Source organism: Xiphophorus hellerii, chromosome 8 (assembly GCF_003331165.1).
Source record: "Xiphophorus hellerii strain 12219 chromosome 8, Xiphophorus_hellerii-4.1, whole genome shotgun sequence".
NCBI lineage: Eukaryota > Metazoa > Chordata > Actinopteri > Cyprinodontiformes > Poeciliidae > Xiphophorus > Xiphophorus hellerii.
In genome coordinates, this window is record NC_045679.1 from 20,703,025 (window position 1) to 20,725,543 (window position 22,519).

General features: G+C 39.9%; 1 protein-coding gene across 2 annotated transcripts in view; it reads left to right on the forward strand.

The window, feature by feature from the left end:
* ntng2b (netrin g2b) overlaps positions 1-22,519 on the forward strand; it is a 97,294-nt gene that overhangs the window by 65,576 nt on the left and 9,199 nt on the right. Inside the window, exons 14-39 of one of the 2 annotated variants that reach the window (XM_032569529.1) lie at positions 56-136; positions 335-445; positions 1,242-1,337; positions 1,534-1,608; positions 1,824-1,910; positions 2,444-2,542; positions 3,285-3,359; positions 3,453-3,557; positions 3,682-3,780; positions 4,949-5,056; positions 6,501-6,602; positions 7,262-7,372; positions 7,515-7,622; positions 7,764-7,874; positions 8,017-8,124; positions 8,266-8,376; positions 8,518-8,625; positions 8,778-8,888; positions 9,030-9,125; positions 9,592-9,603; positions 9,793-9,894; positions 10,553-10,636; positions 10,771-10,860; positions 10,949-11,065; positions 19,752-19,859; positions 20,772-20,846. In XM_032569529.1, the coding sequence (XP_032425420.1) occupies positions 56-136; positions 335-445; positions 1,242-1,337; positions 1,534-1,608; positions 1,824-1,910; positions 2,444-2,542; positions 3,285-3,359; positions 3,453-3,557; positions 3,682-3,780; positions 4,949-5,056; positions 6,501-6,602; positions 7,262-7,372; positions 7,515-7,622; positions 7,764-7,874; positions 8,017-8,124; positions 8,266-8,376; positions 8,518-8,625; positions 8,778-8,888; positions 9,030-9,125; positions 9,592-9,603; positions 9,793-9,894; positions 10,553-10,636; positions 10,771-10,860; positions 10,949-11,065; positions 19,752-19,859; positions 20,772-20,846 (2,490 nt within the window). Of the gene's footprint in view, positions 1-55; positions 137-334; positions 446-1,241; positions 1,338-1,533; positions 1,609-1,823; positions 1,911-2,443; positions 2,543-3,284; positions 3,360-3,452; positions 3,558-3,681; positions 3,781-4,948; positions 5,057-6,500; positions 6,603-7,011; positions 7,108-7,261; positions 7,373-7,514; positions 7,623-7,763; positions 7,875-8,016; positions 8,125-8,265; positions 8,377-8,517; positions 8,626-8,777; positions 8,889-9,029; positions 9,126-9,591; positions 9,604-9,792; positions 9,895-10,552; positions 10,637-10,770; positions 10,861-10,948; positions 11,066-19,751; positions 19,860-20,771; positions 20,847-22,519 lie in introns of both variants that reach the window. The other variant, XM_032569530.1, reaches the window with a different exon arrangement.

Sequence of the window (22,519 nt, forward strand, 5' to 3'; positions counted from 1 at the left end):
GGTTTTTCTCATTTTGGAAATAACAATCGTGTCTTGATTGTTTCCAACGAGTTAGAGGGACACGGACATGAGATGCATGGCCACAGAACAACTTTACCTGAACATGAAGAGGGAAAAAACACAAAGTCTCAAACAGGTATGTAACGTAGCAGCTCTGTAGTGTCATGTAGGTACATAATCTCTACCGTAGCAGTAGAAACCAATAGTGGTTAATTTATCAACATGACCTCTAACAGTAGTAAATGACCCCCTGACAGAAAAAAGGCAGGAATGCATCTTAGTGTCTGCTTTCTTCCTGGCTTTGCTTATGACAATGACAACTGTGATGTGACAGTTTCCCACATGTTTGAGGGACACGCACATCAACCGCATGGCCACAAAACACCCACTTCATCCCAGTCACATGGAGAGAAAGGCCATGAGCACGGGCATGAAGACATAAAAGGTATATTCTTGTTTTTAGTTTTTCTCATTTTAAAGCTGTAGCTCTGCTGTCTGTCTTGCCATGCCTGTTGGTGTAACCAGAAACACATTTCTATGTGGCTTCAGGTCTTAGGAAATTCTGATTCTGAAATAAAATCTTATTTATTCATGAAGTGAGTGTATAGGTTTTTATGTGTGCCAGATATAGATGCTAAGTGTGCACTGGATGAAAGGTGTGTATATGAATGGCAAAATAAGTTACTTTTTGCAGTGGGTTTTCATTGGTCCTCTCATGTCATAACTAGCTTTGAAAGTTCAATCAGCCATAAACCGTCCATGAGTGCTCCCAAGTGGCCAAGTAATATCAGCTTATTCCAACAGAAAGTTGAAGTCTGCCTTGTCAGAAACTTCAAGAATTTAGCATGCTGAGGTGAGTGAATCCTCAACAGGACAGACAGAGTGTTTGAATAGAGTGTCGTGAGATAAAATAATGTTATTGGGTTCAGAAATATCACTTTCAACAGTTTCATAACTTTGTCACACATTAAGTTTATATTCCATTTCTAAACTGCAGCGCTCATACCACTAAATTTGTTGTCATGGCCAAAATGACCAATAACTGTAAATTGTATTGCATATGCTGCAGTATACCAGAGAGTTAGGAAATACTTGAGCAGTAACATTTTAAAATGCCTGGCAGGCAGGTGGAGTCTGGTGTAGGGATAGAGTGGACGTCCTTAAGCTGGTAGCCTTTGACAAAGTTATTGTAAAAAATATATAGATGTGTTGCTTTTATAGTAATGATTGTGGTGTTTCAGCTCACAGCAGTCATGAAGAAAACATACATCAGGCTCATGGTCATGAAGCAGCATCTGAACACAGAGCAGAGGGTGAAAAATCCCCAGAAAGGCAAGGTATCATTACAGGATGCAACATAAAGCTTAATGCCATCAATGAATGCTTGAACTCTAGTATATTTCTGTGGTAGTCAATGAAAAGTCAACAAAAAAAAGATTGACTTTGAAAGTCACAATGCTGTAAACATTAGAAGCTTTTAAAAGTTTTTTCTTTTTTATTGTCTCAATATTCATAAAAATCTTAATGTTCCAGTCTTCCACAACCACGAGAACCATGGACACAAAACAAGCTCAGTGGAAAATAGGCAAGAGGAGACCAACAGCATAGGTATCTTGTTTACTTGTGGGGCTGGGGTTGGTTTCTTTATCATTTTATTAAAATTAAAGTTACCAGGGGTTTTATTTTATTTTTCCTCGAGAGAAATAAACATGAACAAACGGGCAGAAGGACACTGAAAGCTTGATGTGAGGACTAAAATATAATTAAGAAATATACAGTTATTTATTTTTCTTATTTTGTTCTTTGCAATCTTGCTGGGTCAGACACACATGGGCACAACACCCAGGGACACGTTAAACCAGCCGGTCACGGGCATGAGGAGCATCCACACAGAACAGCTGAAACTACAGGTATCAGCATATAGTTACAGATTGTTTCAATAAACAGACAGAAAAGTTTAAAAATCAAAGTTGGAAAAAATTATCATTTGCACATCATGTCATTTTGGACTACTTAAGTTCCATGGATGTTACTGGTGTGGTATTTTACGTCTGGAATAAAAGGTAATAATTATGCTGTGTGTTGCTAACGATGATGTTTATCAGTCTCCCATACATCTGAGCGACATGTTCATGGAACGAAAGGTGAGGCAAAACATACAAAAAGAAAAGCTTTCTGTCTTTGTGATCGATCCACAGGTAGAAAAATCGTCCTGTAGCCAGCAGAGTTTCCTTACATCTACAGCCGTCTCCCTGTAGTTTCAAGTTTTCCATCTTAGTTTTTTATACACATACATTCACTAGGAGCTCCTAACCTCTGTAGTATCCTGAGAACTCAGACTCATTCAACGATGTTAGCTCCACCCCAATGAAGTAGATGAGAAATGGAAATATAAAAGTGCAAAGTTCTTTTAATGGATGACGTTAGAATAATGTTATGTTAGGCCATCACGCATCTGAGGAACATTCGCATGGGACTCTGAAGCATCAAACATCATCTCATCATGGAGAGGGCCACATAGAAACACAAGCTGAAAGGAAAGGTACCCTTATTAGTTGTAGTGGTTAGAACTGCATTATGTGGTAGAACTGCATCGGGTGGCTTAGCTTGATGTATGTGGAAGGCTTGAAATGCAAGAGATACAAGTCACACATGACGTATTTTATAAATTGGAGCTTTTCTTCCAGACACAATGGTTTGTGAGCTCATGAAAGATATTACGTGTGATTGTGGGATTTTTCATAGTCTGATCTATAATTAATTTTTTTATTCATATGTTAGGATGAGTTTTTCTTATTAAAAAGAAAACAGAACCAAAGCAAAATCCCGTTTTGGACAATTTTGGCACATTTACCTCACAATAAATTCATAAAAGAAGTTAGTAGATGTACAGAAAATGTATTTATTATTGCAGTGATTAAAAAAAAGCTATTCCAAAGATTATTTTACATTCTCTAGTCTAAGCCATGGTGAAAATCTACTTTCGCTTTTGTTGGTATACTACGTAGTGCTTAAAGGATCTATTCCAATAGTTTTTCCTTTATTTAATAGGAACTGTGATGATTTTCAAGAAAAAAAATATTTGACTTGCTCACAAGCAAAAGTAGATATACAATCTTCAAAAAATGTGTCCCTGAAAAAGATGGAGGAAAATCACTTGCTTTTCAGGGCTTCAATAGATTTACCCACAAGTTACACCTTGTAAAATTGTATGAAAGTAAAATTAATCTTCTTTCATTATTATTATTATTATTTTTGTATTAACAATAAAATTGATGGGCTAGACCAGCACACATCTGAGCAACATGGACATGTAATTCAGAGCCAGACATCTTCTCATCATGGAGAGGAGAGAAAAGGTAACACATTTCTATTATTAAGAGAATAATAATGTTTTCTGAATGGCTGCCAAAAAAAAAACATCTTAAAGACATGTATTATTTTCATGATAGATATGTCAGCCCCTCACAAATCCGATGGACATGTTCATGAGACTCATGGCCATAAAACAGCAACAGATGAGCAAGGGCACGGTCATACTCATACTCAGAAAGAAGGTATCTATTCAGTTTGTATTTCTTGGCTTCAGTGGTTTCTTTATATTAGTGTGCATGCCTACCAGAAACAGCAAAAGTGGATGCGAATGTTTGCTGCCTATATTAATGAACATTATTGCATCAGTCTCCCAGATGCATGAGAGGCTCGCACAAGGCCACAAAACAACAGCCTCACATGGACATGGAGAGGAAGGGCATGGACACAATAAAATAGAGAGGACAGGTATACAGTATGGATGTAATAATCTAATCGCAATAATCTGAAGCTGGACTGATGGAAACATCAAAGAGAGAAAACAGCCTGTTGCTTTTTTGCTACATCAGAACCACAAACTTTAATGTTTTTATTGGGATGTGATGGAGCAACAGCAATTAGTGCGTAGCTGTGAACTAGAGGGAAAAGGATACAGGTTTTGACAGATTTTACAAATAAAAACTTGAAATGTGCATAATGCATTATATGTGCCTGTACTTTGCGAATAAGCTCCAGTTTAATCAAATTGAAGAGTTTCTATAAACAATAATTCTAGGACTTGCCAAAGACTTTCAGATGAATTGTAACATATTAATAATTAATCTAAACTGCAGCTCTAGCTTTAGAGTTCTTGTCGACCTCATAGGTGAACTTCTAATCCCATTCAAGTTAATTACTGTCTCTAACTGGGTTTCATCCAGTATTCGTCTATCCATCAGCTCTGACACGCTGCATAACGCTGCCACCACCATGTTTCACAGTGGGTCTGGTTGTTCTCTGATGTGCAAAACATGGTGCTCTGTATGTAGGCCAAAAATTAGATTTTGGTCTGTTGTAACCAGAGCACCATTTTTCACATGTGCTCCACATGTGTCGACATGGGTTGTCGCAAACGGCTCATGACGTTCTTTGAACAGGGACAAAAACAAAAAAAACACTGTTAAAAAGGTCAGATTTGTTGTTGTGTTAAAAGACTTTTCCAGCTGAGCTGGGCTGAGATTTACATATACTGGGTCACTCGGCTGCCTGTCTGAGTAATGCACACCTTGCCAGGCATGTCAGTTTAAGTGGTCAACTATGCATCCTTTTCCTTTCACTCTATTTGTATGTGCTACTTTATGTAGGTCTGTTATTAAATAAATTCCACTGAAATACACTGAAGTTTGTGGTTGTAACAAAGTAAGAAAACGCTGGAGATGTGTGAATAATTTGTCAAGACACTGCAAGTTTATAAAAATGATCTGAAATCTTAACTAGGAAATAGTAGCATACTTTTTAAAATTAGGTGCTGTATGATTTTTAAACTTTATATCACAACATTAGGAAAATAAATATACAAAATGATGCCACTGGAACCTTAAAAGTGTAAGAAGGAAACACTTTGCTTCTATTCTTAATATTAAATGATTTATTTCAGATCCCCTCAAGCCTAGTGGACACGTACATGATGCTCATGGTCACATACCAGCAACCCCACATGAGCATGGAGAAGAGGGGCATACACACACAGACACTGACAGGACAGGTACATGCTATAGAAAGCAGGGATATCTGAGTTGAAAACTATAATGTCACTATGTAAGTTTACATATTCAGTATGTAAACTTACACACTGAATATGTAAGTGTAGCATATTTGTAAAGATAATTTAGTATATTTTCAATAAATGTAAATGAATTGTGACCAATGAGATCAATGGGCTAGTTTTCACAGAAGGTAAGTGCGACTCATGAAGGAGCAGACAGACTAGAAGTTGCAGTTGCGAGTGCCTTGTATTTATAGTGTGAAAAAATTATATACCTATTTACAACAGTGGAAACATGTGCCATATAAAAATGTGCAAAAAAGAAAGAAAAAAAAAACAAACAACAAACAAAAACCAAAATGTATCAATCCCACAGTTCCAACATAAATGGACCCACACCCTTCAGTTCATCTACCCCCAAGCTGGGGTTGATTAGAGATCCCAAGCAGATTACAATTAAAGTGCTTGGTGCAGTGCAGGTCATCAGCTGACCAAAGTCAGATCAGAGTGGGGACAAAATTGTTCATTAGCTGCAAGGAGCCTCCTACCAGCCTGGCAGGAGAAGCAGAAATCTTCCAGCACCAAAAGTGCAATCTTTTCTTGGGCTCTAGCTCGCCATCAAACCTGGTCTGAATAAGAAACAGGACCATTTTCTCAGTATATATATATATATATATATATATAAATAATCAAAACATTCTAGTGTGCACACAAATTCATTAAATGTCACTCTTTGCACTATAAATAATTCTAAAACAGTCAATATGCATTTTCAATAATTATAAAATATAAATTACATCCATGAAAAATCCAATAAATATGCATCATATAAATTAGTTAACATGAAATGTAAAAAACCAAATCTAAACAAGTGCTCAATAAATATTTAAGGCACCTTATTGTCCATCAAATGGGTTAACAGTCATTTAGCAGCTACACCAACAAACAGTGACAATGAGCTAATGCTAAATCACACACGGAAACACTCACCAATTCCGCAGTTTTATCTCACACAAACAGATTTTTTTCACCTCCTCTACTCAGTAGTTAGCTCCTACAGTTCAGCACATTATGTAAGCATTAAGGTGAATGATGAATGACACGACGCTCAACTAACCTGCAGCTCTGCTCCTCCCAACGCGTCCTAATGTTTCATACCTCCCGGCTCCTGCTAACATACCTAGCAGATAGGCTGCGATGGTACATGTGACACTGATTCCCAACAGCGATTGGCTGTGTGGAAATCTACATTACATTAAAGATATCGTGAGATTTGAGATGAAGGAGACAGGGAGTGGATAAACCTGATAATGGGGGAATGGAAGTTAAAATTTATACCCGGGTTACATAAGTTTACAGAAAATAACTGTGAAAATTAAATGTGCAAAAAGTAGATATTTACACAGGCATTTACTCGTAAGCTAAATGAAAACATGTATTTCAGATCCTCATGAGTTTCAGCCTGTTGTACATCATGGCCACAAATCGACAACCTCACACGGACATGGAGCGATGGAGCACACACACAGAAAAGTTGAGAGTACAGGTAAACTCTTAGATGGATAGTTAGAGGTTTTGTAAACTTTTCCAAAACATTGTGATCATACAAATTTGCAATAGCTACATGTCCCCGAAAGAGTTGAAATCGGCACAAAGCATTTTTAAAATCTCGTATCTTATTGACAATTATTATTTCAGATGCTCATGTGCATCACTCCCATGTACATCACAGTCAGAACCCCCCAGCCTCACACGGGCACAGAAAGACAGAGCATTCCCACAGACAAGTTGAAGCGATTGAAATGACAGGTAAAGTTGTTAGATGGAGTAGAAATTGTTGTCTTAAAATCAAATAATGTATGATATGCAACAGATACAGTAAGTTTGCAAAATGGGGAGAAAAAAAGGACAACGCTGTGCAGACTTGTCATTTTTTTTGACAATGCTTATTTCAGATCCTCCAGCGTCTCATGGACACGGACATGAGATGCATGGTCACAAATCAGCAGCCTCAAATGGACACGGACATGAGTCGGACACACACAGAAAAGGTGAAAGTACAGGTAAACCTTTTGATGGATAGTTAGAAGTTTTTGTAAACTTTTCCAAAACATTGCACATTTACAAAACATGTCCCCAAAAGTGTTGAAATCTGCAAAAAGCATTTTTTTCAATCTGGTATCTTATTGACAATTATTATTACAGATGCTCATGTGTCTCACGCCCATGAGCATCACAGTCAGAACCCCCCAGCCTCACACGGGCACAGAAAGACAGAGCACTCCCACAGACAAGTTGAAGCGATTGAAACAACAAGTACAGTTGTTAGATGGAGTAGACATTATTCTCTTAAAATCAAATAATGTATGATATGCAACAGATACGTTTGCAAAATGGGGAGAAAAAAAAGGACAACGCTGTGCAGACTTGTCATTTTTTTTGACAATGCTTACTTCAGATCCTCCAGCGTCTCATGGACACGGACATGAGATGCACGGTCACAAATCAGCAGCCTCAAATGGACACGGACATGAGTCGGACACACACAGAAAAGGTGAAAGTACAGGTACATTTTTTGATGGATAGTTAGTTTTTGTAAACTTTTCCAAAACATTGCACATTTACAAAACATGTCCCCAAAAGAGTTGAAAGCTGCAAAAAGCACCATTTTTTTTATCTGGTATCTTATTGACAATTATTATTTCAGATGCTCATGTGTCTCACACTCATGTACATCACAGTCAGAACCCCCCAGCCTCACACGGGCACGGAAAGACAGAGCACTCCCACAGACAAGTTGAAGCGATTGAAACGACAGGTAAAGTTGTTAGACGGAGTAGACATTATTCTCTTAAAATCAAATAATGCATGATATGCAACAGATAAGTTTGCAAAATGTTGAGGAAAAAAAGGACAACGCTGTGCAGATTTGTCTTTTTTTTTGACAATGCTTACTTCAGATCATCCAGCGTCTCATGGACACGGATATGAGACGCATGGTCACAAATCAGCAGCCTCAAATGGACACGGACATGAGTCGGACACACACAGAAAAGTTGAAAGTACAGGTACATTTTTAGATGGATAGTTAGTTTTTGTAAACTTTTCCACAACATTGCACATTTACAAAACATGTCCCCAAAAGTGTTGAAAGCTGCAAAAAGCACTGTTTTTTTAATCTGGTATCTTATTGACAATTATTATTTCAGATGCTCATGTGCCTCACTCAAAAATACATCACAGTCAGAACCCCCCAGCCTCACACGGGCACGGAAAGACAGAGCACTTCCACAGACAAGTTGAAGCGATTGAAACAACAGGTACAGTTGTTAGATGGAGTAGACATTATTCTCTTAAAATCAAATACTGTATGATATGCAACAGATAAGTTTGCAAAATGGGGAGAAAAAAAAGGACAACGCTGTGCAGACTTGTCATTTTTTTGACAATGCTTATTTCAGATCCTCTGGCGTCTCATGGACACGGACATGAGATGCATGGTCACAAATCAGCAGCCTCAAATGGACACGGACATGAGTCGGACACACACAGAAAAGGTGAAAGTACAGGTACATTTTTAGATGGATAGTCAGAAGTTTTTGTAAACTTTTCCAAAACATTGAGATCATACGCATTTACAAAACATGTCCCCAAAAGAGTTGAAAGCTGCAAAAAGCACCATTTTTTTTATCTGGTATCTTATTGACAATTATTATTTCAGATGCTCATGTGTCTCACACCCATGTACATCACAGTCAGAACCCCCCAGCCTCACACGGGCACAGAAAGACAGAGCACTCCCACAGACAAGTTGAAGCGATTGAAACGACAGGTAAAGTTGTTAGACGGAGTAGACATTATTCTCTTAAAATCAAATAATGCATGATATGCAACAGATAAGTTTGCAAAATGTTGAGAAAAAAAGGACAACGCTGTGCAGACTTGTCATTTTTTTTGACAATGCTTACTTCAGATCCTCCAGCGTCTCATGGACACGGACATGAGATGCATGGTCACAAATCAGCAGCCTCAAATGGACACGGACATGAGTCGGACACACACAGAAAAGGTGAAAGTACAGGTACATTTTTAGATGGATAGTCAGAAGTTTTTGTAAACTTTTCCAAAACATTGAGATCATACGCATTTACAAAACATGTCCCCAAAAGAGTTGAAAGCTGCAAAAAGCACCATTTTTTTTATCTGGTATCTTATTGACAATTATTATTTCAGATGCTCATGTGTCTCACACCCATGTACATCACAGTCAGAACCCCCCAGCCTCACACGGGCACAGAAAGACAGAGCACTCCCACAGACAAGTTGAAGCGATTGAAACGACAGGTAAAGTTGTTAGACGGAGTAGACATTATTCTCTTAAAATCAAATAATGCATGATATGCAACAGATAAGTTTGCAAAATGTTGAGAAAAAAAGGACAACGCTGTGCAGATTTGTCTTTTTTTTGACAATGCTTACTTCAGATCCTCCAGCGTCTCATGGACACGGACATGAGTCAGACACACACAGAAAAGGTGAAGTGACAGGTAGAGCTGTTAGATACAGCATAATGCAAATGTATATATTTACTAAATTTAGTCAAAGATTAGGTTATGGAAACATTATGTTGGTACATTTGAAAAATAAAATAAATGCTAAAATCAATTAGAAACTGAGGAAAAATATCTTTAGAGTGTTTTCTTTGAGATCTTAATAAATAAAAATGTTAATTCCAGGCCATGACAAGTCCCACGGACACAAGACTCATGGTCACAGTTCAACATCCTCACATGGACACGGAGAGGAGGAGCACACACCCAGAAATGTTGAAATGACAGGTAGAGCTGTTAGATACAGCATAATGCAAACGTATTCAAAGCCTTTGACCTCTTAATATATATTTTGTAACATTATAGCCAAAAACTTCTACATATTTCATTGGTGTTTGGTGTGATAAGCCAACATTTTTGTGTTATTTGTGAAGTGTTTGGAAAATAATCTGAAGAAGGTAGAGCAGATTTAGTTTTCCGAAAAATTCTGCAACCAATTGCAATCAGATTGGTTTCAATCTAATTGCATCAGATCGCTACCTAATTGTTGAGCAGAGTCCACCTGTGAACAAGAAGAAATCTATTGCTGGTCACTTAGCCTCGGGCTTTATTTTAGAGCATCGGAGCAAAAAGGGGATGAATGTAAATGCATGCACATTTTTATTTCTAAAATAATAAATAATCTACTTCACGAGCATGTGCTACTTTTTTGTGGGTTTATCACATAAAATCCAAATGAGATGCATTTACATTTGTAGCTGCAAGTTGACAAAATGTAAAAAAGCTTGAAACATATGAATACTTTTGCAACACCATATGTTGTGGTAGTTTAATACATCAAGCATAAAAGTAAAAAAGAAAAAAGCTACAAAAACTAATGCACAAAAACAACTAGTGATATACAACATACGTTTATTTGTAACTATAATAAGAATATTGATTCTAGATGCTTCCAACTCCCATGGACATGGACATGGACATGAGAATCAAGGCCACAAATCAGAGCATGGAGAGACACGGCATAGCCCAGGTACCACTCAGTTGTGTATTAATATTTTACATATAGAATAGAATAGAATAGAATGGAATAGAATAGAATAGTTCCTCATTAGTTACATTTGGAATCTCCTAAAAATAAAAAAAAATGTTGTTTCTGGTTTGAAGACCCTCATAAGTCTGAAGAACATGGCCACAAATCCACATCATTTGTACATCAGCTGGAAAGTGGAGGGCATGGAGAAACTCACAGGACAGGTGTCTGTTTTTACATGCTGTTGTAGAGATCTTCCTATAAATCTACGTAAGAGCTTAACTTACATCTCTGCTGATAATGGCATTTCAGTCGCACATGGTTTTGAGGAGCACGCACACAGCACTCACGGCCACAAAGCAACAATCCCATCACGGCATGGGGAGGACAGGGAGGACGCTCACGGCCACAGGAGGGCTGAAAATGAAGGTACTTCGATTTTATGCAGTCATTGCGACGCGCTCATAGATTTACAGTAGCTATGAATACTACATTACATGTGAGGCAGCGGAAGCGGAGTAGATAAACATTTACAACAAATTAGTCTTGGCAGCTCACGGTGAGAGGGAAAGATGCATCTAAACTTATCTCTTCAGCTGAATAATTACCTGCCAGTCAACATGAGCAATACTGCTAAATCTTGATCTGGTAGTAATAGTAGTGCCATATTATTTTATGACAGGCCTCTAGTGATGTTGAAGGCAGGAAGTAAATAAAAAACTGCATGGTATATGAAGTAAATATCAAATATGCAGGTTTACTCTAATCAGCGTGTTGTAAGCATTTGGTATTGGCTTTTTAAAATTATTATTATTATTATTATCTATGGCAATAATATTTTACTCAGAAATCTGTGAATAATGCTGACTATGTAGTAGTGTTTGTGCTATGGTGCCATGAAAAGTATTTGCCCACTTACAGATTTATTCCATTTTATATTTTTTCCCCACACTTAAATGTTTCAAATTGTCAAACAAAGAAAAACTAAGAAAATGTAAAATAAGAAAGAAAGAAAATTTTATAATTTTGATTTAATTTATTATGGCATATGTTGCACACTTAATAATAAATCAGTGTGGTGTTGCGCAGGTTCTTTTATTTTGACAATTGCTGTGGAAACATGAGAGCGACAGTGAGCGCCTTCACTGACCAGCCGTTGCTACGCTTAATTGCCGTTGGCTCGCTCACAAATAAATATTTACGACATGAGTCAAATAATAAATATTTACAATACAAGTCAAATAATTAACTAAACACTTCCACATATATACCTCGCTACTCCGCCCTAGCCCACCTTCTCCACAAGAGACATAAACAGCAGCGCTAATTGACATTTACCTGTGGAAACATGAGAGCGACAGTGAGCGCCTTCACTGACCAGCCGTTGCTACGCTTAATTGCCGTTGGCTCGCTGAGTCAGGAGTGCTGCTCACCGTGCTCTATGTGCCCACTGGTGGCGAAGCGTTGTCACTGCAGTCCAGTGCATCTCAGTAAGATAAGTGGAGCTTAACAGCACAGCCAGGATAAGAAAAATGGAAGCAAATAAACAAACAGAAAAGGGAGGGGGTGTAATTACATCTGATGTCCATTCTCTCACACTCTCCCCTCAAAAATGAATGTCGTCCCGACATTTGGGTACCCTAGCTTTACAGCAAATAAATCAGTAAACATGCTGTTTTGATGCTTTACAATCATGCAGAGTTCTTCTAAGAAGGAGTCAGAATGAATGTTCAAAGAGATGCTATGCTGTTTCCAGTCCGAAAATATGACATGTATCTCCTATTAATATCACATTGTTGCAGTCGACGTCATTGTGCACGATGACAATCCACCACTTGATCCGCCAGTAGCGTAAATATCTGCAATCTCTTCTGAGAGTAAGGTACTTTAACTTACAAGTAAACTCTACCTTCAAAACATGCTAAAACAGATACCCTGGGTACTCATATCATTCTAACTAAAACATATCAAAAGTAGTTAACCATGCAAATCATTATAACTTATTCACATCACATAAAAGGCTGTCCCAGATTATGGTAATTAAATCTTGACATAGGTTTTCTTGTTCGAAAAGGATACCTTCTCACCCTGCGGGGTGATGTGTCAGTCTCTTCTGGGTCACTGTCAGCTGACTGGTGAGACTCATCTCCACTGTTCATGTTCTCTGGATGAAAGTCTTCTTCTAGTCCATCCATGTCCTCACCAAGAGTTGGTTGCTGCACTGGTCCACCACCATCAGCTATGCAGTCCCTTTGCATGTCCTCGTTGTGTGGGTGGAACTCTGGTGCCTCCACTCTCAGCTGACTCTCGATGAGTTGATCTGACTCCATGTTGTGATGCTGTAGAGGTGCATGAATGATGGCTTCCCAGTCTTCTTCATCATCTGAGCTATCTGCATGTCTCTGCTCCTCTTTTTCTTTTTGGGGTCTTTTAGGTTGAGTGGTTACTTTTGGTTCTGTTGTTGAAAGGAAATCGCATGGAAGCAGCAGATTCCTGTGGATGGTCCTGATTCGCCCTTTTCCACTTTCTGGGTGAATTTCATACACAGGGCTGTCCTGATATTTTCTTTCTTTAACAATGTACACTTTATCTTCCCAGAATGCTCTTAATTTTCCTGGTCCTCCCTTCTTATTCAAATTCCTAACAAGCACTCGGCAACCTGGATTCAACTCCCCTCCATGCAGTTTCTTATCATAGTGAGTCTTCCCTCTCATCGCCTGCTTACTGGCTGTTTTGGATGCCAACTGATAGGCTTCACTCATCCTTGTCCTCCATCTTTCTGCATAGTCCTGGTGAGACGAGCTTTGGTTCTTTTCGCTGAAACCGAACATGAGATCGATGGGGAGCCGGGGCTGACGACCAAATAAGAGGAAGTAGGGAGCATGGCCAGTAGCTTCACTGCGTGTGCAATTGTATGCATGGACCACTTTTGGTAGAGAAGATTTCCAATCTTTTTTCTCAATTTCTGGCAGACTCCTCAGCATAGCAAGCAGTGTCCTGTTGAACCTTTCAACCTGACCGTTACCCTGCGGATGGTATGGCGTTGTTCTTGACCCCTTGACCCCACTATACTTCTCTAGTGATGCAAATAATTTGTTTTCAAACTCCTTTCCCTGGTCATGATGCAGCTTTGTGGGAAAACCAAACTTCAAAACAAAATCCCCAAATATTTTCTCTGCAGCTGTTTTGGCCGCTTTGTTTTTGCAGGGATAAGCCTGGGCAAACCGTGTGAAATGGTCCATCACTACAAGGATGTACTCATACCCACCACTGCATTTCTCCAGATGTAAGAAATCAATGGAGACTAACTCAAATGGGTATGTAGTGATGATGTTGGTAAGAGGGGCTCGAGTTGATTTATTTGGCCGTTTTCTTTTCAAACAATTGCATACACGAGTGACATAGTGTTCGACATCACCTTGCATGTTAGGCCAGTAGAAGCGATCTCTGACGAGATGCAACACCCTCTCAACTCCAAGATGACCCATCTCCTCATGAAGCTCCTTAAAAACAAGTGCATGATACTTCTGTGGTAGAAGGAGTTGTGAGCGACTCGCTGTTTTGCGGTGGAGTAATCCATCTTCATCCATGTATAGTCTGTGTTTTTGTCTCATTAGCGCAGCAACCCTCCTGTTGCCCTTGTGCCAGCCACGTTTTGGCTTTTCCTGTGCACCAACACATCTCAATACTTCACTAATCACTGGATCATCTTGTTGAGCTTGTCTAAGAGCTGCTCTACTTATATCATTTACTGGTGTGTTAGCTGCATCACATTCTTCTGTGACCAGGCTGTTGATGGTTGCTGGGCATAGCCATGGCTCAGACTCCTGAAACTGAACAGCAACTGCTTGAATAACACTGTTCATCACCTCTGGGTGTACTATCTGTGTGCAGGTTTGCATGTACTCCTCCATACTGAGTGACATTCGGGAGAGGCCATCTGCATCTCCATTTACTTTGCCTGGGCGATACTTTATTGAAAACTGGAAATCAGCCAGTTCAGCAACCCATCGATGAGTGGTTGCATTCAATTTAGCTGTGGAAAGCACATATGTAAGAGGGTTATTATCAGTGTAAACTGTAAATGGTGGTGCATAATAGAGATAATCTCTAAACCTCTCACATATGGCCCACTTCAGAGCCAGGAACTCCAGCTTCCCTGAATGAAGGTGATAGTTTTTTTCTGGGGGTGTTAGAGTTCTGGATCCATATGCTATGACTGCTAGAGTTCCCTGCTGTCTCTGGTAAAGCACAGCACCAAGCCCTTCTTGTGAAGCATCACAATGTAGAATGAACGGCTGTTCAAAGTCTGGATAACCCAATACTGGTGGTTTCACTAGAAAATCTAATAACTGGCAAAGCACCTCTTGATGTCTTGTTGACCATATAATTGGCTGTGATGATGGTAACTGTCCACTGTTCTGATTTCGTTTCCCTACACCTCGCTTTTTGTGTTTTCCTTTTCCCTTTTTCTCAGGGCTTGAGGAGAGAAGATCATAAAGAGGCTTAGCTATGCAGGAGAAGTTTGGGATGTAACTGCGATAGTAGGAGACAAATCCCAATAACTTTCTCAGTTCTCCCACTGTGGAGGGTTTTCTTTCTCTCAAAGCCTGTACAGGAGCAATATCTGCAGGATCCACTGTGTATCCATCTTTTGTGACCAGCTTTCCAAGAAATCTCACTTGGTTCTTGAAGATGTCACATTTCCTCGGTGTCAGCTTAACTCCTGTTTCCTGATAACGCTGCAATACATTTCTAAGATGATTCAAGTGGTCTTCAAATGTTTTAGAGTGCACCAAATTATCATCCAGGTAAGGCAAACACACCTCATCACGTAGCCCAGCCAGGCACTCTTCCATGGACCTCTGAAACTCTGCTGGTGCTGATGATAATCCAAATGGTATTCTCACCCATTCATACAGACCCCATGGCGTGATAAATGCAGTGAGCGGCCGACTTGATTCTTCCAGGAAGCCCTGATGATAAGCTTTTCCCTGGTCAAGGACAGAAAACCAAGAACTTCCAATCAGGCTGTTTAGCATGTCCTGTATGCGGGGAATGGGATGACGGTCTGGTAGAGACTTCTTATTCAACTCTCTGTAGTCACAGCACAGTCTGAGACTACCATCCCTTTTACGCACACAGACTATCGGGCTAGAGTAGTTTGACTTAGACTTTGTTATCCAGCCCCTATTTAACAAATCTTCAAGATATTCTTTCACCTCGTTGTGCAGTGGTTTTGGAACAGATATATATGTTCTAGTCACTGGTGTGGGATCTTGTAACCGGATTTTGAGCTGCAGTGAGGGGATGGTTCCAACATCATAATCATCACGAGAGAAGGCTGCACACTCCTCTCGAAGTAGTTGTTTAACCAACTGCTGTTGTGCTGGGGAAAGGTGGCTGATGGGAACTGGTGGATCCCATCGATTTTCACTTTCAGCCCTGCTTTGGTTCTCCTTTTCTTCCCCTTTGCTCTCTGATCCCATTGAAGTTCCCTTTCCACAATTAAAATTTGGTGTCTCCATTTCATTTACTTCTGTTGGTGCCACATACATTGCTTTTACTGCTTGGATTTGACCCACTTTACTTTTGGAGGGTAAAACGATATCATGAGCAGTATCATTGTTCACTGGGATTCTGAAGCAGGACCAGGAACTCTGTTGTAAGCACACTATTCCTTCTTTAACCCTTAGTCCTTCTGGTAGCTGTGACTGTGACAGAGGTTCAAACAGGACTCCTTGCTGACCTGCGAGCAGACCAGCTCGTGTACTGCACTTCACCATCTTCATCTGGCCAGCTGGGATGATGAGATTTTCTCCTGATGCTTTAACAGTACTAATGCCCTGTTCCCCATTCATATTTCTCATGACTTTTAGAAATACCTCTGCCTTCTTACTTTCAATAGAAAATGCTGTACTGACAGCTTCTGTAATGATGGGGGCAGGATCTACACCCATTTTTAATAGGTATTCAATCACATTGTAACCAATGATTGGTTCTTCTCCCACCGCATCCTCTTCAGCAACTAGAACTGGCACCCAGAGCTCTAGCTGTGTTTGACTCACTGATGGTAATTTAAATTTTACCTCAACCCAGCCAATAAAAGGGATTGGTGTCTTATTCACTGCTCTTCCATCCAATATTCCAGGTCCAATAATTTCAGTGAGGCTTCTGATAGTAACATCGGGGAGATTCTGCTTTCTCCATTTTTCACTCATGAGGCAGACCTGTGATCCAGTATCCCATAGAGCTCTGGTTTCCACTCCATCCAGCAGGCAGATAATGGTACACTTCTTTCCAATCAAGTTGAGCAGTTTGTCTCTTTGTGATGGAGAGAGGAGGTTGACACTAACACTCTCATTCCACTCAGATGATGCGTGTCTCACTGCTTCCATATACTTAGGTTCTGAATGGTGTGTGATGTCAGTGGTAAGCTTGTGTCCATTTCCTATTTGGTCACTTTCCTTTTTGTCATCTCCTGTTGCTGGTACCGATGTCACACTGCTCACAGATATATCTGCTTCTCCGGGCCTATCTGATGTGTTTTTAACAAACCGACACCCACGTGATAGATGCCCACTTTGTCCACATTTGAAGCAATGGTCACAAAACTCTCCTCTATTGTTGTCCTGACAGTGTTTACAGCCACGTCTCCGACTTGGTCTTGACTTGGAAACAGGTAAATGAGAGTCATTAACCAGCCTCCTGATGTCTTGCATCTCACTTTTAAGTCGTCTGATGGCGTCTAACAGCTCAGTTTCTGTGTGAGAGGCAGATGATTGCACTTTTCCAGTTTTATTCTTTATCCCGTTGGAAGATGGCTGTTCTTGCTCCCAAATTGCTCCAACTGTTGTTTTGGGGGCTGACTGTGCTTCTGCTCTAACCTCCCTCACTTTCAGATCTTTATTGTTCCTCCTGAACTTCTGTTGCCTTTCCCATTCAATGCTGGCTGCTTCATTAGTCTTTGCTATCAGTACATCATCTGTAACTGTCAGATCATCCAGGGAGTTCTTGAGCTGGTATTTAACATTATCATTAATAAGTCCTGTTCCTACTGCTCTCAGAAACTTCTTTTGAATCAGTTCTGGGCCATAATCCCCTTCTGAACCAGGTTCTCTAGATGCAGCGAGCAATCTTTCTTTTAATTCTATTGCTCTAAACAAGAAATTTTGTGGAGACTCATTACTATCCTGCGTAATGTTAATTAGACGATGGTACAGGTCAGTGGAGCTATCTTCCTTGTAATGTCCCTTTAATATTGTACGCAGCTGTGCAATAGTAAGGTCTGTTTTGATCTCTAGCATATCACGGAGCGGTAAACCTGGGCTAATAGCTCTGACCACAGCCTCTATGATCTCCGCTTCACTGTGATTTCTTTTTAGGCCCATTTCAATCTGATGGATCAGGTTTGAATAGGACAGTTTGTCTCTCTGACCTCTTTCTCCAATTTGGCCATTAATTTTAAACTCTCTTCTTATTGTAACTTCTGGTGGACGTGTTGCAAAGGGGTTGGCAGGTTGTGTTGGAAGTGGTGATGTTTCCTGTTTTTTCACTTTGTTTTCTAATTTTGCCATTTCTCCCTCTAATTTCTTTGTTGCCGCCTGGAAACTTAGCTGTAATGCTGCATACTGTTCTTGTAAATCTATAAGAGCAGCATTATCCTGATTCACAGTATCATCAACCATATGTGACATCTCATATTCGCTCACTTCTTTAGCTTTTGATATTAATCTGCTGAGGAATTCACGAGCTACATCCTCTTCCTCACTCTCCATAGCTGTATCTACAGCTGCATCTATTAGTCTGATCAGCTTGTGCTTTCTGGTCTGATTTTCTGTTGAGACTTTTCCATATGAACACACCTCTTGTAGCTGGTCCACTTTCAACCGCACCAGGGCCTCGCTCAACTGGTCTTGCAGTTGCTCCAACTCCATCGCTGGTGTGTCACAATCTCCTCTCTCTTCCCTGAAACACCGCTGATCCCCGTACGGGCCACCAATTTTTGTTGCACACTTAATAATAAATCAGTGTGGTGTTGCGCAGGTTCTTTTATTTTGACAATTGCTGTGGAAACATGAGAGCGACAGTGAGCGCCTTCACTGACCAGCCGTTGCTACGCTTAATTGCCGTTGGCTCGCTGAGTCAGGAGTGCTGCTCACCGTGCTCTATGTGCCCACTGGTGGCGAAGCGTTGTCACTGCAGTCCAGTGCATCTCAGTAAGATAAGTGGAGCTTAACAGCACAGCCAGGATAAGAAAAATGGAAGCAAATAAACAAACAGAAAAGGGAGGGGGTGTAATTACATCTGATGTCCATTCTCTCACACATACGCTATTCAAACCTACCTTGCCCTATGTTTTTGCCTCCTAAACCCAAAAGCTACGTTAATTGGCAAGGAGTCATTTACACCACTCTCTAGGAGTTTTGGCTCACCGCTCTCAGAAAAAATGTTATAATTTAACCACGTTGCAAGCGTGAGGAGTCTATTCAAGTTTGTGCTGCAGTCATAGTCTAGACTTTTTAATTTTTATTTTCTAAGTGTTTCAACGTTGGACTTCATGGTGTGACTCAGATCAATGACCAACTTCATGACCCAGCTCAAAGCCCCAAACTGGACAGACATTTCCCTTCAGGTTTTCTATTGTGGTAGAGAGCACAAGTCATGGTTATCTATAATTACAGCAAGTCAGCAACATTATGCCAGCATTTAACACGTTTGAATGTTGGTGTAATATTTTGCCAAAAGTCTTGGGGGTCGTTGGGTCTGACAAAGAAGACTGCTGTAACAACTTCCACACTGATGGATGTCAGAGAAATTTTTTTTTTCTCCATTTGTTGTTGGATTTCTTTAGGTCAAAGCATGATGACTTGCTAAGCAGATTTTTCAGCCTGCTTAATGGTGTCAAATTAATTTTTTGATTCTGGCAGAAATGAAGTGTCTGTATGTCCAGTCAAGTTAAAACTTAAAAACTGACAACAACAACAAAAAAAGAAGTAATTAGCAAAGAGGCAAATTATTTTCACAGCACTGTAAGTCGCTTGGTAAACCACTCATGATTTAAACCATGCTGAACGAATATAAATTGATTTTTTGAGTTGTGGATTGTTTGTAGAGCACAGTATCGTTGCAAACCACGGGAGAGGAGGAGGTGGTCACGGGACCATAAGGCATGGTGTTCGGAAAGAAGACGACGAGGACAAAGAAAAAGGGAAAAAGAAAGGTAGAATCTTGTATCGATGTAGTCGCACAGCGGTTCGTAACTGGTTGTACATATTGATTACACAGTTACACAGCTGAGGCAGGCTTATGGGATTGCCAAAGGAGAGCTTATTGTTTTTCTGCAACTATTTGTTAGCAGTATTTGTGCTGAAGTGAGGCTCGCTGTCCTGCTTACGGTCTAGGAGTTCTGTTTCTTATCATCCCATGAATGCTGGTGTATAAAAACACATGTAATGAGTTGTTAACATGAAGAAATGAAGTGCGTTTTTGAAACATCTCAATCTGCTGCAGCCTCTCAATCATGGTTGTTAATTTTAAAGTGCGACATTGCCAAGGGACAAAGTAAGCTACACTTGCTGTGAAGTCACTTCTGACGGTAAAATCTGAAGATCGAGCTACAGTATATATACGCAATGATAGGAATACTGGAGGGAGTGTTTTTGAAGTTCTCCATCTTCTCAAGTGAAACTGGGAATTTTGATGACTTCCTGTCAACAGAAACTTTAAACCAGTTCCACGCTGGTTTCCTACTTTTTAGTTTGTTTCAGAATAACAATTTGCACAAATTACTACTTGTGAACACATCCCCTTTTCATCCAAATCAAAACATATTTGTAACTAGAAAGCAACACAAAACATTTCTTTATCAGTTATGTCCAACCAGTAAAGAACTCTGCAGTAGTTATAGAGCCCATCAGCTTTGCAGAACCATTTCAACCCATTTTCTCACGAAGATTTAGGTTTTAATCCCAAACACCTAATCTATTAGATTCCTCTTTAGACTCCTGTGTTGCTCTGACATTGTCCTCTAGGCTATGCAGACTCCAGCTGTGAGAATGTAAAGTGCAGTAGAAGACTGTGGCATGGTGAATGACATGAATCTTAAACAAAGGTTCCTTCATTTCCCCCAAAGGGCTTCTGAAACTCTTGACCTCAGGAGAGCCTCAGGTCAAACAGTTACTCGGGATCATATACGACAGTTTTAAAGGTAAGAGGTCGATATTTTTAGCAGCAGGTCCGAAGAACTGGACAGAAAGATTATATCTCAATGCACCTTCTGGATTCTTTGGTGTTAAAGTGGAACATTTGTAGAAAAATTCCTTCTCCTTGCTCCGTCTTTTTCATCTGTCCCTCTTTGTTCATCCCTTCCCTCTGCGCCCGCTCCCCTCTCACGGCTGTGTTCACTTTGTGTTCATGATTAAGGTAAGAAGTTGCACTTTGTGTTCATGCTGCTGTTCAAACACCTGCTGGTTGTTCACATTTCTTTTTCTCCTATGAAAAGGATGCTTGTTCGGAAAATATGCAATCATCGCTTTAAACTCACAATAGTCAATCCGGACGGTTTTCCTCTTTCTCTCACTGTGACCTTTCACTGTTAACCATTCACAACTGATAAATACCAATAAACCAGCATCTTGACTCATAACACTAATTTGAGGAAGAATGTCCCATTGCCTTTCCAGTCTGGAAAGTAATTGGCCATTTATATTTAATTAGGCAGGTCTCCCCTACTGCTTGCACGGTTCCCTCAGTGCTGAGAGAGGCACTTTATGGTTCTCCTTGCGTTGGCTTCCTTTAAGCCGGCTCATTAATATTTTAGCTGGCATCATCAGCCGAACAATAATAAAATAATAATGTGACGGCTGATTAAACAGCTAAACTCCGACTTTCTAATGTGCATTTAAATGCGTATTTGCATAAACATGCCCGGTAAACGCCTCTTTAGAGGACAGTGATGCCTTGCAGCACACTACTGCAGCCAACTTCTGAAGCTTAATAAAAGCTTAATTAGGAAGCGGCCTCAGCCAAGATAATCAGCGAGAGTGGAGCAACACCGCTCCACCGACGGCTGCACCGCCTCTGCACAATGCAGACACCTCTGTTCCTAATATCATTAATCTGTCTCTGAAGAGAAATTATTCCAATCGTTGCACAATTTTACTTTTGTTGTTGTTGTCGTTTGTTTTTGGCTGGTGTTGGTGGGACGGACTGGCGACCTGCACAGGGTGTACTCTGCCTCTCGCCCAAGTACAGCTGCAGATAAGCACTGCGATTGTGCCGCTGGCGCTACCTTGATGTCGAGAACCTGTCCTCAAAAAGCAGCTGCAAAATCACTGACTTTAAATAATCTATAGGCTAATCTACTATTTCATTATAGCAGACTGAATTATAGCAGTGTACAAACACACACCAACAATGTATTTTTACATATTATTTTATGCAACATGTCTTTATTGTCAAAGTTATAAATGTTGTATTCATAGCTCTTCATTTTTCAAATACTTCACCTCAGCTGCATTGTTTAAACAACTATAGGTTTAGTGAAAGTTGTTGGAGTCGAATTGAGTTGAAAATGACGCATCATAGTCGCCGGGCACAGGAAAATCAGAATACAGTGATAAAAAAATTAATTATTATTAATAGTTTGAACAACAGTTTAATCAATGTGAAGCGGTACATTGCACAGATTCATGCAAATGTTTCAGGGATCCATAATAAACTCAAGCCAATCATTTACAGGAAGATTTGCCATCTGCTACACATGTGGCGATAATATTACTAAAAAAAAAAAATTTCTAGTTAAATATATATTACATTAACCACACCATGCTTTCATTAAGATGATAATTAATAAAGCCTTAATTTTGATCATTCTCAAAC